This window comes from Budorcas taxicolor, chromosome 11, assembly GCF_023091745.1.
Source record: "Budorcas taxicolor isolate Tak-1 chromosome 11, Takin1.1, whole genome shotgun sequence".
In the NCBI taxonomy this organism is placed as follows: Eukaryota; Metazoa; Chordata; class Mammalia; order Artiodactyla; family Bovidae; genus Budorcas; species Budorcas taxicolor.
In genome coordinates, this window is record NC_068920.1 from 74,887,375 (window position 1) to 74,906,543 (window position 19,169).

A 19,169-nucleotide genomic window follows, 5' to 3' on the forward strand; every position below is an offset into this window, starting at 1 on the left:
AGTGGGTTGCCATTTCCTTCTCCAATGCATGAAAGTAAAAAGTGAAAGGGAAGTCGCTCAGTTGTGTCTGACTCCGCAACCCCATAGACTGAAACAATCCATGGAAAATGTCACTGAAACTTTTTGGTTTGAATTGATAGCTTCTGCCAGTAATAAGCCAAGCAGTAAGTGTTTCCCACTTTTTCTTAGAATTATTTTCAGCTTTTATACGTGCTGAATTGTGTGTTTCATGAAAAAATGACTAATCTCTGTGATTATGTCTTACAACTTTCTTCTCACCAACCTTTACCCTATTCTGTTTCTTTCCAGCAATTTGAATATCATTTTCCCCCCTGAAATGTTTTTTCATATAAGAAAATGAGAATTTTATTCTTTTACCCAGTACTGGTTATTCCTTTCAAAACAGAGCATTTCTCTAACTGAAATAATTATATAGCAGTGTCACACACCTGTATCTGTAGTTGTTGATGGTAAATTCCAAGGTATATTTCAAGCATTGCATAATTCAGCCAACAGGTACATCTGAGGATCTGAGGGATAGTGACTTTTTGCTTGGGGGTAAGCAGTGAATTGAAATATGCACTTGGCCCGTGCTGAGTGAAGAAGTTGCTGTAAGCCATTTGCAGGCGTGGCATTGTGTAACAGTGTTGTGGTGCTGCTCTTCTTTGTCAGGCTAGTGACATTTAGTCCTGGAGTAATGATGGCGTGTGCTCTGTGAAAGGACACCTCAGGGTTTTCTAAGGAAGCTCTGTGTGGCAAAATAGAGAATTATGGAATTCAGGATTGAAACACTTGGTGTATTTTGTACTCATCTGTATTTTATCATTAGAGACTGTTAAGTTTATTGATTCCTTTTGTTTGCTGACCACCCAGACATGTTAGTTTAAAAGTGCCTGTCTTAAAAAGAGAGCAAAAATTAGCTCTCCCTTAGTTTTTCAGATTCCCTTTCCTGGAGATATTCAGAAATAAGTCTTAAAAGGAAAACATGAATAATGTAATCAGATACAAATAACCTTTTTTCAGGTTCTAGACATAGCATGGATTGCTGGATGCATTAATATCCAGGTGGAATTTGATATTAAAATTAGAACACTTGTTTAAGTAACTTGTCAAGAATGTGGAAATATATAAAAGCTTCATTTTTTAAGCTGAAAATTTGTCATAAGAAATGACATAGTACTGAAATTTATTTCATGTTCTTTGTAACCAGGCCCATAAATGTATGTCTCACTTGTCTTTACTATTCTCAATCTCATTATCCACTGCCTGTTACCTTGCTTCCACAGCTTTCGCTTCTATCCCTCCTTGATATGAAGAGACTATCTCAGCTTTCAGTAGTTTAAGATTCCTACTTGAAATCTACTTAGTTGAATAAAATAAATACCAATACATGAAAGGAAGTATCATGTTTCACTTAACTTACAAGAGCTGTCTTACTTTCTCTGTGGCCATTTATTTCCAGGTTTTAGAGTTTTAAAAATTATCTATATTCATGTTTGTCAGTTTCTTTTCCCCACTGTCTTCTGTATTTTTTAGCATGTAGGCTGTCTTCAGCTTTATTCGGCTAATGGAGAAGTAGCTCCTCATTTTGTGGGATTTTTTTTGTTGTTCTTGATAACTTTGTAACCGTTCATTTAAAAAAAACATCAGTGTGTCTTGGATTACTTATATTGTTGTATAATTTTATGTAAAATACTTTAATTTAGATAGTTTATTTTTAAATTGTTAGACTAATGTTTTAAAAAATTAATCAGTAGACGAAGATTTTTAAAGGAGCTTTGAGTTTACAGAAGATTGAGCGGATGGTGCATTTCCCTGCCCCTCCACTCGTAGTGTCCTGTTACTTACATTTTGTGTTAGCGTGGAGTGTATACGTGCTCAGTTGTGTCTGGCTCTTTGTGACCCCATGGACTTGTGGCCCGCCAGACTCCTTTGTCCGTGGATTTTCCCAGCAAGAATACTGGAGTGGGTTGCCATTTCCTTCTCCAGGGCATCTTCCCTACCCAGGGATTGAACCAGTGCCTCCAGCTTTGGCAGGCAGATTCTTTACCACTGAGCCACCTGATAATCTATATTAGTGTTGCACATGGTACTGTTGATGAACTAACAGTGACGTATTTTTCACTGAAGTCAGTATATTAGAGTTTACTCTTCATGTTACACGGTTCTGGGTTTCGACAAATGCCTAGTATTGTGTGCATCTCCGTTACAGTATCATACAGTATCATTAGTTTCACTGCCCTAAGAAATTCTGTGTGTTGTACGTATTCATTCCACCTGCTCTCTCTCTCTCCCCAGTGAAACCTCTAGTGACCACTGATCCTTTTTCTGGCTCCATAGTCTTCCGTTTTCAGAATGTCATTAGTTGGAACCATGCACTGTAAACCTGTTCAGATTGGCTTCTTTTACTAAGCAGTATGTATGCATTTAAGTTTCCTTCATGTCTTTTCTTAATTTTGTAGCTCATTTCTTTTTTTTGCAGAATAATATTCCATTGTATGGTTATACAAGTTTGTTTATCCAGTGACCTTTTAATGAACATCTTGGCAGTTTCTAGTTTGGGGGTTACAAACAAAGCTGCTACAAACCTTCATGTACACGTTTTGTTACCGTTTCTGTTCCATTGATCTATTTGTCTCGAACCAGTACTACATTCTCTTGATTATTATAGCTTTGTAGTAGGTTTTGAAGTCTGATTCTGTCAGTCCTTCGACTTTGTTCTTCTTCAGTGTTTACTCATTTGATAGACATTTGAGTTGTTTATACCTTTTGGCTATTGTGAATAATGCTTTACTGAACGTAAGTGTACAAGTACTATTTTCGTTCCTCCTTTCAATTGCTTTGGGTTTTTACTTAGGAGTGGAAGTGCTGGTAATAAGTTATTTCTTTACTTTTTAAAGTTACTTTTTTACTTTTACAGCGATCTTAGTGCATATAAGATGGCAGATAACTCATGGTGGTTTTGACTTGCATTTCCCTGATGACTAATGACAGTGTGTTTATTGGCCATTTATATATAATTTTTGGAGAATGACCTGTTCAGATCCTCTGTTCCGTAAGTGAGGCCTAGGCAGAAGGAAGCATCTTTCATAGAATATGGGCATGTAAAATAATATCAAATTCATTATAACTTTGCATGTCCACGTGTTTACATAAGTCTAGCCTTTCATATCCTCACAAATATTAATGTTGTGTTTTATGCCCATCAATTAACTTTGGTTTGTGTTTTATAACTTTGGATTTTAACTTGAATTTCCTGAAAACTGTAGTGTACTATTTTATAGTATAGAGTTATAATAACAAGTAGCATTAGGACATAAATTTAAAAAGAAGCTTTAAATATAACCAAATGTATGGCTCAGTGTTAAAGAATCTGCCTGCCAGTGCAAAAGTTACAGAAGTCGCAGGTTCAATCCCTGGGTTGGGAAGATCTCCAGAGAAGGAAATGGCAAGCCACCCTAGTATTCTTGCCTAGAAAATTTCATGGACAGAGGAGCCTAGTGGGCTACACAGTCCATGAGGTCACAAAGAGTTGGACAGGACTGAGTGACTGGGCATGCGCACATGCAAATTTTATTTTTAAAGATGGAGAGTAACATTTCAAGTAAGTAAAGAAAGAATGAACAGTCATCCTTTTTACCCCTGTTCTCTGCATCATTATTGGAAGGTGTGAAACAAGGGCCTACTCCTCCATAACTCTGAACAGCTCAGTTTGTCTTCACATTACCAGAACTAATTTTTTAAGCCATCCCTTTACATACCTTGCCAGACAAAGTCCAGAATTCCTGGATGAGGCCTCATCCCTCCCCATATCTAACCCCAGTATACTGCTGTGGGCAGTTAGACAATTTCTCCCTCAAGCCGGTACTCCCTAATCCTCCTTCCCTGTTTCAATCTTCCATTTAGCATTCTGTGTACTAAGTAATGTCTAAAAAATTTTACTCACTTGGTCTTCTCTACCTTGAATGTAAGCTACATGAAGGCAAGGATGTTTGGTTGTATTCTTCACTGCTGTATTCCCAGCCTGTCCACCAGATTGTTCAGTAACTGCTATTGGAAAAATGTTGTTAGGTCCTTAACTCACATGATTCACAAAAGGAAATTCCACTTGGGAGGAAGCCAAAAAACCTAACAAAACAGCTTATAAAAGCTTTAAAAGCAATACATGTTCTTAGAGCATGAGATGCATGTAGTTTTAAGAAAAAAATTCATTTGATTTGTAGCTGATAAGTAAAAGCTAGCACTGTCAACTTTCTTATTTTCCTAACAAATTGATATATTGAATTTTGCTTTTGATAAACTGTGGCTGTATCATTCTGTTTTACCTAAGATACAATAGTTTCCTTTCAGTTTAATTTGAAAAATATATTTCCATGTCATACTAATAAGTGTACTTACTGCCCTAATATATTATTTGGACTGTTTAATTATTTTTATCTGTGATATAACTGAGTAGTTACTTGGGACTTCCCTGGTGATCCAGTGGTTAAGCATCTGCCTTCCAATACAGCGGACATGAGTTCAGTCTGGTTGGGGAGCTAAGATCCCACATGCCATAGGGCCACTAAGCCTGAGCACTGCAGCTAGAGATCGCCAGCACTGCAGCTACTGAGCCTGTGTTCCACAATGAAAGAGGCCCATACAGCGCAAGAGACCCAGCACAGCCAAAAACAAGTAGCAAATTGCTTAATTACATTTCTTGCTATCTCCCAACTCTGTGCCATGTCCATTTTGTTGTTGTTCCCTAAAAGTACCTGTTGTATTCTATACATTGATGCTTCCCAAACATCTACTTCAGTCCATTTACCAACCTATCAATTAATCTCAAGGTTGAAGTACAAGCTACATTGCTGTGGACTTTTATGTTGCACATGTGCTCATTTTATACTTTTCCTCTCTTCCTTCTTACAGTTCTCGACATGGCAAGACACGTGCCACTCTATCGAGCTCTGCTAGAATTGCTCCGGGCCATTGCTTCCTGTACGTGCATGGTGCCCCTATTGTTGCCTCTTTCTACAGAGAATGGTGAAGAGGAAGAAGAACAGTCAGAGTGTCAAACTTCCGTTGGTACATTATTAGCCAAAATGAAGACCTGTGTTGATACCTACACCAACCGTTTAAGGTACTGTTCATTTCTTTTAACCTTGGCTTTTATGATCTTTTAAAAAATAATTTTGTTCATTTTAAGAAAAATGATATATGCTGATTAAACACACATATGCACAAGCTATAAATAACTATGAAGAAAAAGTATCCTCCAAATCCTACACTCAAATATTCAGTCACAGTGGCTTATCAGACATCTCTATCTGAGATCTTATAGCTGTAGGTAGAGTTTTTATTAAATGTATAGCATTGTACCTATTATACAAATGGATGCTAGTTTCACTCAGTATTGAGGTGGGAGACAGCTTCACTCTCAGTAAATACATATTGCTAATATTGTTCTTAATATTTATGATTATGCATTGTATATAGATGCTGTATTTTACTTACCCATCTTTTCATGGACATTTGGGTTGTTTCTAATTTATAACAACCTCTTACATCTTTTGGGATCTGTAGAAATCTCTGCAGAGTAGATTCATAGAATTAGAACTGTTGGATTTATGGATTACTACTGTTTCACTTTGATACATACATTAGAATTTATGCTATAATATATTTGAGAGGAAGAGGATTTATTTGTTGGTGTTATAATAAAGTTAGTATTTTATCTTCATAGAAAATTGAATTTTTGAATGAATCTTTGGGTTAAGTTTATACTTTGCTAGAAATCAGATGATGAGTTCTCTCATCAAAAACTTTAAAAATAACCTTTTTCTGGTAACTTTTTCCATTCTCTTAGCAGAATCTGTCTAGTGGTTGTCAGTGTCACTTAAAAGAGATGGCATAAATTCTGATGTTGGCATAAAACTTCAGAATTAGGCTAGAGGAAGTTTATTCCTTTCTTAGTGGTCTTTTGAATCAGTTAATCTTCTTTTTCATCTTTGCAATATGTTTGTCTTACCTGTTCTCACTTAATTTTTTAATAACCTAAACTGTGAGAACCACAGAACATCAAATGTTGTCAGAGAATTGGTCATTGGAGGAATGTCAGCCTTCATTTCTTAGGAGAGATCGACTTCTCAGATTATCCTGAGTCTTCTCGCTTTATTGCACTATCATTACTGCTTCAGAAACTGGTGGCTGCCTGCCAGGCAATAAGAATCATAAACTAGAGAGGAGATTAAAGAAGTGCCCGTTGGTAGCAATATAAGAAGATGTAGGTTCATACTCTTTCGAGGGAAGGAAAATGTAAAGGTATATTTTCTTTGATAGTATGAGGTTTTTTTCTGTTGTAAAGAAGAAAATAATACTGTCTTTGATCTCATTTTTCATTACAGCAAAAGTCTTCCTAACTGGTAACCTAGGCAGCTAACATAATTATACAAAAATAATGTGGCATTATCAGACTAAAGGTCTGATTTTCTTTTCTAATTGAGCTAAGTTACTGGAATGTTTACAATTAGATTGCCTTTTTTGCTACTTTACTGTATATAAATTAATGTGTATCCTGTTCTTGAATTAATATATATACTATTCATATAACATGCAGTATAATTTTTTTAAACTGCATAAAATGTGTTGAGTAATGGTTGACTACAAAAATTTAATTGCAGAGAAGGATAACTGAATTTCATTTAACAGGAACTCTATATTTTTCTACTTGGTTACCTGGGAAAAGATATTCTTCAAAATCTTTCAATAACAACAAAAAAATGACACTTCAAACTTCTAAATTCTGTACCAGCAAAACATGCATGTAAAGATCATAATGACTGTTTACAGAGATTGTTTCATTTTTCAATTTTATCTTTACAGTAACCTTGTGCAGTTAACTTTTTAAAAGCTGTTTTACTGACAAAGAAACACTGACAGAGAGTTTTACATAGTTTGAATATGCTTCATGAAGATCCCTCATGGTATCTGTTATTTTTTTACATATGTATAAAATACAGCCTCTGTTAGAAAAAGAAGCCAGCACAAATGTACATATTATAACATTCTTACTTTCCTTTCAAACTTTTGGCACCTTGAGAACTCATTTACCACTTCTCAGAAGGGAAAATCTGCTCTTTTCCAGCCTGTCAAAACTTAAGATACACTTCTTTTCATATTTTCATCAGTATAGAAGTCTAATAAAGTGAACAGTATAGTCCAACTTCCTGCAAAGTTTATACTCACTGAAGTTGACCTAAATTCATTTTTAACACTGTTTCAAGATGCAGAGCTTCCCCCCCTCCCCTCCTTCTACCTGCCTTCCCAACCCCCAAGTGTATTTAAAAAAAAAAAACACAAAACCAGGATACTCAGAAGAGAATGGTCAAGGCAAATATGTTCTGTTTATGTATCATTTTTAGAGTATTGTTTTAGTGCTTCATCAGGTTTATAGTTACAGTTTTGAAAGTAATGTGTAGGTGTACCACAGCTCAGAACATTTTTACATTATTTTTGTCTCTTTTTCTCAGAAAGAAATAAGTGGGGAGGGTGCTGTGCCTGTGGGTGATTTTTTTTTGTGAAGTCCTGGCCATGTCTGCACCTGGGGGTTCTGGGAAAAATATGTTAGGGTAAATAAAGTAGATCTATTTACTAGATGTACTAGTTTACTAATTATGTTCATGTATTTATTGTATTGCCTTTTTTTTGTCTTGTTATTTCTCATTTGTTACTCTTTGTTTTTCCTTTCTTAAAGCCAGGTTTACATAAAAGGCATGCATTTTATTTTTCCTTGCAAATGAAATTTTAACTTAGCACTCTTTGGTCATTTTAGATAAAGAAAAAATAGATTCTCTTTGTAATTTGCAGGTCTCTAGATGATAACTGTGCTTACATGTAATAATTTACATTGAAATTGTTTTCTTTATATATGTTATACTTAGAGTTTTTATATTTTGTGGATGAAGGGGATTAAAATGTTTTGCCCAAGTCCAAAGTTTACTTTCACAGGTTGGAATAACCTAATTAAGATGATTCTATCTTGAGGACAGTACATAAACTCAGCTAATGTTGATCTCAAAACTCAAAAGAATGATGGAGATGATGTAGGTTTGCTGGCTGTCCCGCCTCAAGCCTGAAACTTTCTTTAAGAGGAAATAGGAGAATATTATTAAGACATTAAAAAGGCAGATCATTTATCTTTCTTTTATCAAATTTGTGTTTTACAAACTTGCAGTTATATTCAGATAGGGGAGATCTGGCTTAGTCACAAGAGCATGACTGATTTTGTTCCTTCAATAGATGTTTATTGAATGTTCATCAAAGCATAACAAGAAAATTAGGCGTTTTTCCAAGGGGCTGACAAATAATGTGGGAAACAATAATTAGACAGTTTTAATCACAAGTACATGATATATGGAAAATTTAACACATTATTGAAGCATCAAGTCAGTTTTGGAAACCCAAAGAATATGTAAGAATTGGCTAAATAAGAGGTGCAGGGGACTGGTATACCAGACTGTGTGAGGAATGTTAGCAGAGAAATTCAGGAAGATGTAAAGAATGAAGTTTGGTGTGCCTGGGTATCCTTTGGGTGGGAGGTGGGGGTAGGAAATGAGGCTGGAGAGGAGAACGGGGGCTTGAAGAACTTCAGAGTTGTGCAGTGTTGTGCTTAATCGCTCAGTTGTGTCCATCTGTTTGCAGCTCCGTGGACTGTAAGCCACCAGGCTCCTCTGTCCTTGGGCATTCTCCCAGGCATGAGCATTGGAGCGGGTTGCCACACCCTCTTCCAGGGGATCCTCCCAACCAGGGATCGAACCCAGATCTCCCTCATTGCAGGCGGATTCTTTACCGACTTAACCATGAGGGAAACCCAACTTCATAGGCACCTGTTTCTAGATGTGATGAGCCCTTGAAAGGATTTCAGTGGAGATCGATTCAGATTTGCATTATAAAAAAAGACCGTCCTGCAGTATAGCAGAATGGTGGGGTGGGAGTTCGAAGAAGACTGAAGTGCCATAGAAGAGATTTTCTTCCTTTCTGTCTTGACAGTTGGGCTGTGTGTGTCCTCTCCCATCCTGCCGTTCTGGGACTGAGGATTTGAGTCCATTAGGATTCTTGCTCTAATACTGTGGACTTTATAAAGACAGTTAGTTCCTGGGTAGAAATACTTTCTATGATTCAGACATTTGACTTTATAAAAGCAATAATGTAAGTCAGACTTTAAATTCATTATTAACTACGTTATTCTGCCTATGTGTTATTATCAGTGACTGCAAATTTATCCCTAGGGATCTCCTTCAAAAAGTGCAAGTGCTATAGGATAAATGGTTTCCTTTGTTAGTATATAAGAATCTGAAGTCTGTAATCCTATGCAGAAATTTCCCAGTACTAGTCCTACTGGGTTGTTTTACTGAAGACAGAAAACGATCATCTGTTGGCTTGAAAGAGACTAAGAATCATTAGCAGAGATTCTAAAATCTTTTTCTTTTTTTCCAATTATGGGCTGTGCTGGATCTTTGCTCCTGCACAGGCTTTTTCTCTAGGTGTGGTGAATGGGGCCTGCTCTCTAGCTGTAGTGCGCAGGCTTCTCAATGTGGTAGTTTTCCTCGTTATTGAGCGTGGGGTCTAGGGTGTGCAGCCTTCAGTAGTTGTGGCACGTGGACTCCATAGTTGCAGCTTCTTTCCTTAAAGCTGTCATCGACCTAAAGTTGTGTGTATGGAGAGAACTTATATGACAGTAAGCAGGCCTTAGATTTAATTTTTCTGGAGCCTTTTATCTGTATTATTTTAGAACTTACTTAAATATAAAAAGAGTGTCATGTAATAATGGGATTTTTCTTAATCTGATCAAATAAACCAAACCATTTTCATAGTTGAAAATTGAGGGAAATTTTTCTTGGTAGTAATTCTTGTCAGAGCTTCAACATTATGAGGAAGAACTTTGAAATCTTGTACCACCTGTGCTTTTGGTAGAGTCTTTCTTTAGATCAGGTAACTTAATTAAACCAAACATTTATTTAAAGAGGAAATTTCAAATTACTAACATAGCAGAAGAACCAGTATCAACTGCCAAAAGCAAGTCAGTATCATTTGTCATCGTTTGGCAAATGATAACTGTTAAAGTCAGTGCACTGAATTCTTAAAAAGTTAGTGTCTGACTCCATTGTCTGGCCTGTTTTCTGTTCTAAGAAAGAAGATTTAGCAAATAAGTAGTTACCAAAGGCTTACTGAGACTTTTCTTTTCATTGGTAAAAGACTCTCGTTTTCTTACTCTTGATTCAGTTGACTAATACCGGGTCTAATTGCCACTTAATGTTTTCTCATGCTTTGGGAAACTCTATTAATAGGATATATCTTCCAGTCCTCTAAAAGTAATGGCATTTTGCAAATAAAAACTAACAAAATTTAAAAGGAATGGGACCCTGTCCATTCATGGTCTTAGTCTTCTGCCTTTTGCATGCTAAGTCGCTTTAGTTGTGTCCAACTTTTTGCGACCCTATGGACTGTACCCTACCAGGCTCCCTGTCCTTGAGATTCTCCAGGCAAGAATACTGTAGTGAGTTTCCATGCCCTCCTCCAGGGGATTTTCCCAACCCAGGGATCAAACTCTCGTCTCTTATGTCTCCTGCATTGGCAGGCAGGTTCTTTACCACTAACGCCGCCTGGCAAGCCCTCTTCTGCCTTTTATCTGTATTTAATTGGGAGAAACTAAAGTTAGCAGTTTAGTTATAAACTGCTGGACGTGAAACTGGCTATGGAACAACAGACTGGTTCCAAATAGGAAAAGGAGGACGTCAAGGCTGTATATTGTCACCCTGCTTATTTAACTTATATGCAGAGTACATCATGAGAAACACTGGGCTGGAAGAAGCACAAGCTGGAATCAAGATTGCTGGGAGAAATATCAATAACCTCAGATATGCAGATGACACCACCCTTATGGCAGAAAGTGAAGAGGAGCTAAAAAGCCTCTTGATGAAAGTGAAAGAGGAGAGTGAAAAAGTTGGCTTAAAGCTCAACATTCAGAAAACGAAGATCGTGGCATCTGGTCCCATCACGTCATGGGAAATAGATGCGGAAATAGTGGAAACAGTGTCATACTTTTTTAGGGGGGCTCCAAAATCACTGCAAATGGTGACTGTAGCCATGAAATTAAAAGACGCTTACTCCTTGGAAGGAAAGTTATGACCAACCTAGATAGCATATTCAAAAGCAGACATTACTTTGCCAACAAAGGTCTGTCTAGTCAAGGCTGTGGTTTTTCCAGTGGTCGTGTTTGGAAGTGAGAGTTGGACTGTGAAGAAGGCTGAGCGCTGAAGAACTGATGCTTTTGAACTGTGGTGTTGGAGAAGACTCTTGAGAGTCCCTGGGACTGCAAGGAAATCCAGCCAGTCCTTTCTGAAGGAGATCAGCCCTGGGATTTCTTTGGAAGGAATGATGCTAAAGCTGAAACTCCAGTACTTTGGCCACCTCATGCGAAGAGTTGACTCGTTGGAAAAGACTCTGATGCTGGGAGGGTTGGGGGCAGGAGGAAAAGGGGGCAACAGAGGCTGAGATGGCTGGATGGCATCACTGACTCGATGGACGTGAGTTTGAGTGAACCTCGAGAGTTGGTGATGGACAGGGAGGCCTGGCATGCTACAATTCATGGGGTTGCAAAGAGTCGGACACGACTGAGTGACTGAACTGAGCTGAACTGAAAGTTAGCAGAAGCCAAGCTAGCCGAGCTTTTGTTTTATATGTGACCGCCATTTAAAGTGGTATTTTGGTTCTCATCCTCACCTTAAGATTTTCACAAAGAATAGCTGGTTCTTAACTTAACATGCTTCTCTTTTTATTTTTCACTTTCCTACTCACTAAGATACCCAGTGTCCTCCTCTGGCTGTCTGTGTAGTGAAGCATTTTATAACTACATCTGTTGTGATGTTCCAGGATTTTGTTGTTTTCTTCAAGGCAGACTTCTTATTTCAGAATACCCTCCTGGGTTATTAAAATTTATATAAAGAAGCAAATGATCCTTTAGTCTTTCACAGGGGCACTTGTACTTTAATAAAGAATAACTCAGGTAATGCTTGAGTGAAGGAATATAGTGGAGATATATTAGTTGGGTTGCCTTCTTTCAAGTGGTCTGCTGAGGAGTAGACTGGGTAGAACCAATACTGCATTACAACCATATTAACAAACCATTTATGCATCCAAAGGCTTCGGTAAGAATGATTGCTTAGAGGAGAAACTGAGCTGGCGCAGTGGAACAACACCATGCAACTGAATGCCTTTTAAAGCTGTTAGTTCTGTAATTAGGAGTTTTTGCTGTCACATGTAATAACATATGAGATAATTATATATGCATGTAATATGCACACAAATACATATATCTGAAAAGTGCCTTCTGACTTTTAATATTTGAAATAATAGACTATAAGATATGTTTCAGACTTTCTTGATTATAATTACACCTTAATAATAAAATTATCTCTTGTGGGTGAGGATTAGTTTAGTGACTGATAACTATAGTACTCTGATGAGGTTGTTGTAAAGAAGAGCTCTGTTCAAGGAATAATTGTACTTCTAGTTTATTATGTTCATCTTTCCTGGCAAGATTAACCCATTGACATGGCGAAGTGGCAACTAGGAGTAATTTATTGTGATTTAGTCTGTCTTTTAAAAAGTTGTTAAATATTTACTATACAAATTGCTTCAAGAACTTTCTAAAGATGACAATATTTTAATATTCTTTTGTTCACAAGTCTATAGTTTTACTGTCTACACCTCTCCTAATAAGTTCTCTCAAGATTCACAATTTGCAGTAACTATATAAAGTTAATTTGAATCTAATAGTTAACATAAATAAACTGATTGACATTGCTGTTGCCTGATTATATTAATAAGCATTTATATTAAGACAAATCAGAAATAACAGACAGTCCATAGAATTCTCCAGGCCAGAACACTGGAGTATGTAGCCTTTCCCTTCTCCAGGGGATCTTCACAGACCAGGAATTGAACCCAGGTCTCCCGTACAGCAGGTAGATTCCTTACCAGCTGAGCCATAAGGGAAGCCCAGGGCCTATCCCTTCTCTAGCGGAACTTCCCGACCCAGGAGTTGAACTGGGGTCTCCTGCATTGTAGGCAGAATCTTTACCAACTGAGCTATCATGAAAGCCCTTAAATACCCATGGAATTCTCCAGGCCAGAATACTGGAGTGCGTGACCATCCCCATTTCCAAAGGATCTTCCCAACCCTGGGATCGAACCCAGATTTCATTGCAGGTGGATTCTTTACCAGCTGCACCACAAGGGAAACACAACATTCCTTTAGAAAACACTAAAGACTAGGCAAAGTGTATTGCTTCAATATAGATATGTTTTACATTCAGCAATTTGCATCTTTTGTCTAAAACAGACAAGATTTAGATAGTTAATTATAAGGATCTTTTCAGCAATTCATTTTTTCTGAATATATAATATGTTTTGTACACCTGTTTTAGACAGTTTTGAAAACAACTGTTCTATAAGCGTAAATGTAATTTTCTCCTTCAGCCGTTTTCTAACATCATCTCTTATTTAAAATTTAAACAAATTGGAACTTTTCAGGATGCCGTCATAAGGAAATTTTGCACTTTTTTCTTATTCAATTGAAAATTTTTATAATAATTTGAACAAAAATGGGGAAGTGGTTGACTTAAATATTGGTTATAATTAATTTCATTTGCCTCAATAACATTAAGTAGTTTTCAGTTCAGTTGCTCAGTCATGTCTGACCCTTTGTGGCCCCATGGATTGCAGCACACCAGGCTTCCCTGTCCATCACCAACTCCCAGAGCTTGCTCAAACTCATGTCCATTGAGTCAGTGATGCCATCCAACCATCTTATGCTCTGTCATCCCCTTCTCCTCCTGCCTTCAATCTTTTCAAGCATCAGGGTCTTTTCCAGTGAGTCATTTCTTCCCATTAGGTGGCCAGAGTATTGGAGTTTTAGCTTCAGCATCAGCCCTTCCAATGAATATTCAGGGCTGATTTCCATTGGGATTGACTGGTGGATCTCCCTGAGGGTCAAGGATTCTCAAGAGTGTTCTCTAATACTGCAGTACAAAAGCATCAGTTCTTTGGCACTCAGCTTTCTTTATAGTCCAGCTCTGACATCCATACATGACTACTGGAAAAACCATAGCTTTGACTAGACTGACCTTTGTTGACAAGGTAATGTCTCTGTTTTTTAATACTCTATCTAGGTTGATCATAGCTTTTCTTCCAAGGAGCAAGTGTCTTAATTTCGTGGCTGCAGTCACCATCTCCAGTGATTTTGGAGCCCCAAAAAATAAACTGCCGCTGTTTCCATTGTTTCCCCATCTGTTTGCCATGAAGTGATGGGACTGGATGCCATGATCTTAGTTTCCTGAATGCTGAGTTTTAATCCAACGTTTTCACTCTCCTCTTCCATTTTCGTCAAGAGACTCTTTAGTTCTTTGCTTTCTTCCACAAGGGTGGTGTCATCTGCATATCTGAGGTTATTGATATTTCTCCCTGCAGTCTTGATTCCAGCTTGTGCTTCATCCAGCCTGGCTTTTCTCATGATGTATTCTGCATATAAGTTAAATAAGCAGGGTGACAATATGCAGCCTTAACATGCTCCTTTCTTGATTTGAAACCAGTCTGTTGTTCCATGTCCAGTTCTAACTGTTACTTCTTGAACTGCATCCAGGTTTCTCAGGAGGTGGGTCAGGTGGTCTGGTATTCCATCTCTTTCAGAATTTTCCACAGTTTATTGTGATCCACACAGTCAAAGGCTTTGGCGTAGTCAATAAGGCAGAAGTAGATGTTTTTCTAGAACTCTCTTGCTTTCTTGATGATCCAGTGGATGTTGGCAATTTGATCTCTGGTTCCTCTGCCTTTTCTAAATCCAGCTTGAATATCTGAAAGTTCACAGTTCATATACTGTTGAAGCCTGGCTTGTAAAATTTTGAGCATTACTTTGCTAGCGTATTAGGTAAGTGCAATTGTGCAGTAGTTTGAGCATTCTTTGGTATTGCCTTTTTTGGGGATTGGAATGAAAACTAACCTTTTCCAATCCTGTGGCCACTGCTAAATTTTTCAAACTTGCTGGCATATTGAGTGCAGCACTTTCACAGCATCATCTTTTAGGATTTGAAATAGATCAACTGGAATTCCATCACCTCTACTAGCTTTGTTCGTAGTGATGCTTCCTAAGGCCCATTTGACTTTGCATTCTTGCATGTCTGGCTCTAGGTGGGTGATCACACCATCGTGGTTATCTGGTTCATGAAGATCTTTCATGTATAGTTCTTCTGTGTATTCTTGCCACCTCTTAATATCTTCTGCTTCTGTTAGGTACATACCATTTCTATCCTTTATTGAGCCCATCTTTGCATGAAATGTTGCCTTGGTATCTCTAATTTTCTTGAAGAGATCTCTAGTCTTTCTCATTCTATTGTTTTTGTCTATTTTTTACATTGATAACTGAGGAAGGCTTTCTTTTCTCTCCTTGCATTTCTTTGTAACTCTGCATTCAAATGGGTATATCTTTCCTTTTCTCCTTTGCCTTAAGTTTCTCCTGTTTTCTCAGCTATTTGTAAGCCCTCCTCAGACAACCATTTTGCCTTTTTATATTTCTTTTTCTTGGGGATGGTCTTGATTACTTCCTCCTGTACAATGTCACAAACCTTTGTCCATAGTTCTTCAGGCACACTGTCTATCAGATCTAATCACTTGAATCTATCTCTCACTTCCACTGTGTAATTATAAGGGATTTGATTTAGGTCATACCTGAATGGTCTAGTGATTTTCCCTACTTTCTTCAATCTAAGTCTGAATTAGCAATTAGGAGTTCATGATCTGAGCCACAGTCAGCTCCCAGTCTTGTTTTTGCTGACTGTATAGGGCTTCTCCATCTTTGGCTGCAAAGAATATAATCAGTCTGATTTTCGTATTGATCACCTGTTGAAGTCCTTGTATACATTCGTCTTGTGTTGTTAAAGGAGGGTGTTCACTATGACCAGTACGTTCTCTTGGCAAAACTCTGTTAGCTTTTGCCCAGTTTCATTTTGTATTCCAAGGCCAAATTTGCCTGTTATTGCAGTTATCTCTTGACTTCCTACTTTCGGATTGCCGTTTCCCATAATGGAAGGGCATCTCTTTGGGGTGTTAGTGCTAGAAGGTCTTGTAGGTGTTCATAGATCTGTTCAGCTTCATCTTCTTCAGCATTACTGGAGCATTAAGTAGTTTATTTACTTTTATTTGAGAAATATCTCAAAAGCCACTTCTTATTAATCACTTCAATAAAAAGATCAAAGAACTTCCATAATAAAAACATTTGTTGGCCTGTCTACTGCTGTAATAAACATTTATGAAGAACAAAAAGTTATACATTTGTCATAAAGGATAAGTAGAATTCGTTATCCAGCATAGTTTCTGAAAACTTGATCATCATAAATGTTCCATTTTTCAGGTGCCCTCAGTATAGCAATATTAACACTTTTCTTTCATGCCTAATGCAGAGAAAATTTACCAGATTTTCATTTATTTTATGCAAAAAGTCTAAATTTCTGTTTTTTTCTTTAGTTTTATAATTCGATGATTTTTGTGTTTAATACTTTTAATTTTTAGATCTACAGGCAGTGGAAGAAGTAGTTCCCTAGGGGAAAAAGAAAGAGAGGCGATGTGGGGGGAGGCATGTGAGAATACCAGCATGTACAAAAATAGGACATGAAGGATGTTTAAAGGTATAATCTATGTTAGATATGTGGCAAATACACCCTGTGATTAGTTGCTTATTATATATAAGATCAAGGTCACTATCACTTAAATTTTATGACAGTTATGACTTAGGTAGATGTATTGCCTGAATTCCTTTTGTTCAGCCAGTTTGAAATAATGTGATTAGTGTAGTATTTCTATTCTAGCCTGTGTGCTTTTATTAATTTCCCTTCTTTCTAGACAATAAGCCAAACTGTTTTAAATTGTGGGTAGTTATAATAAATATATAGTATCAAATAGTTATATAAAAAAATGCAAGGAAGTAATATTGCAATATAACTTTTGTTAGGATATACAGGCTCAACAATTTGTAGATGTATATTATTAAGTTTTTCTGCTCTGTGTGATTAGGCAAGAGATTATTTATTCTTCTTTGATAGGGAGGGAAACTATCACTTAAAGTTTAACATTTAAAAATAATTATTATTAGGCAATAAATCTCAGATTTAGCCCCCCCCCCCCCCCCCCCAGTTTCCTGGTGCCTTGTAGTGTTTGTTATCAAAAACTGTATTTATGAAGAAAGCAAATTGATTGATCTGTAGTCCAGATACTTCTATTTTTATATACTGCTGGTACCTTTTACCAAAATTTTTCATTGATCATTTAGGTTTCATGCTTGTATAACAGCTAGACTTGAGCCTTCACTGGTTCCTGGAAAACACTTAGATCAAGTATCAAAATACAGCTTATTCTGTTATTTAAGCGATTAACAGACAGAAACAAATTACAAATTATAAATATGTAATACTCCTACCTCAGTAATATAACATATGAAATGATTATTCCTTATAAGATTGCATTAGATAAGCTTTATGTTTCTCATCAGTTTTCATTATATTGAATCAAAATCTCAAGCAATCTTAATAACTGAATTTGAAGTCCCTTGGTAAGTAGATTTAGTTTGGAACAAATCTGGGCACATCACAATAAGTAACCTGTTCCATGGTATCTGTGATTTTTAGAGCTGTAAGGGACACTGTTTAGAGTTCATATGGTTCAAATCCCCTTTTTTATAAAAGACGAAAACAAGGCCCATAAATATTGTGATTTGTTCCACGTTCTCTCATGCTTAGTAGTAGAGCTATGATTAGACCTCAACTTTCCTAATGTCCCACTCAAGTATAGTGAAAAAGTGAAAGAATTAGTCGCTCAGTTGTATCTGACTCTTCGTGATCCCATGGACTGTAGCCCACCAGGCTCCTCTGTCCATGGGATTCTCCAGGCAAGAATACTGGAGTGGGTATCTGTTCCCTTCTCCAGGATATCTTCCCAACGCAGGGATCAAACCTGGGTCTCCTGCATTGCAGGCAGATTCTTTACCATCTGAGCCACCAGGGAAGCAATCAAGTATATTTATTTTCTAAATTGAACTTCCAAAGAGCAATTTGACTCATATATCAGTGAATAATTAGAAATGGGAGATGGGAACTTGTTTCTGATTTGGAAATTTAGGATACATAAATTTTTTTAATATTGATAATTTAGTAAAATTTTTTAATTGAAAATTTTTCTTTTAGTAATTTAAAAATATATACAATAATACAGATTCTGCAGAATTTTTTTTTTGATATTTTGCTCTTCATTCTAAAGAATTTTTAAGTTAGCCCTATGATAAGATGTTAAAAGGTAGCATATTTTATTAGAGGTGCATAGCCATTTGATTACGCCTAAGGAATAATTATTACTAGATTACCAAGGTTCACTAAGTAAGGTAAACTGTTTTTTAGTCTGTAGATCATGAACTGGTAGCATCTTAATGTACTTATCACTTAAATGAGGAATAAGTCAACTTTACCCATTCAATTTTTTTGTTTTTTTTTTTGCTTAAAAGAATTAATTGAAACCTTTTCTATGAAAATGTCTTAGTTACTGCTGTATGTATTAATACTTTTCCCCTACTGTTATTTTCAAATTGATTTGGTATCTGCTTGCGTAAACGAGGGTGGTGTGTTGGAGATAAGATTATTTTCTCAGACTTCCTTGGCAGTCCAGTGGTTAATGAATTCAATTCCTAGTCTAGGATGATTCCACGTGTTCCAAGGGGCAGCTACGCCTGTGTCCCGCAACTGCTGAGCTTGCGTTCTAGAGCCTGGGCAACAGGAGAATCCAACCACAATGAGAGTGGCCCCCAATTGCCACAACTAGTGAAAGCCCACATACAGTAATAAAGACCCAGTGCAGCCATAAATAAATAAATAAATATCTTTTAAAATCATTTTTTTGTGTTGCTAAAGAAGCCTCTTCCTACCCTCCAACACATCCTATTTTCCACCTCCTAAATTTTGTTACTATGTTAGTATGTCTTTACTCTTTAGATTCTTGAAAAAGAAAGAACTTGAAAGCAATTCTGTTACCTCCATTAATAAAGGGATCTGTTGCATATGACTTCTCATACATTACATGTGAGTTATGTA

General features: G+C 36.9%; 1 protein-coding gene across 1 annotated transcript in view; it reads left to right on the forward strand.

Moving 5' to 3' along the window:
- BIRC6 (baculoviral IAP repeat containing 6) overlaps positions 1-19,169 on the forward strand; it is a 209,564-nt gene that overhangs the window by 161,611 nt on the left and 28,784 nt on the right. The window contains exon 66 of the mRNA XM_052649517.1: positions 4,912-5,122. Within this exon, the coding sequence (XP_052505477.1) occupies positions 4,912-5,122 (211 nt within the window). The remainder of the gene's footprint in view (positions 1-4,911; positions 5,123-19,169) is intronic.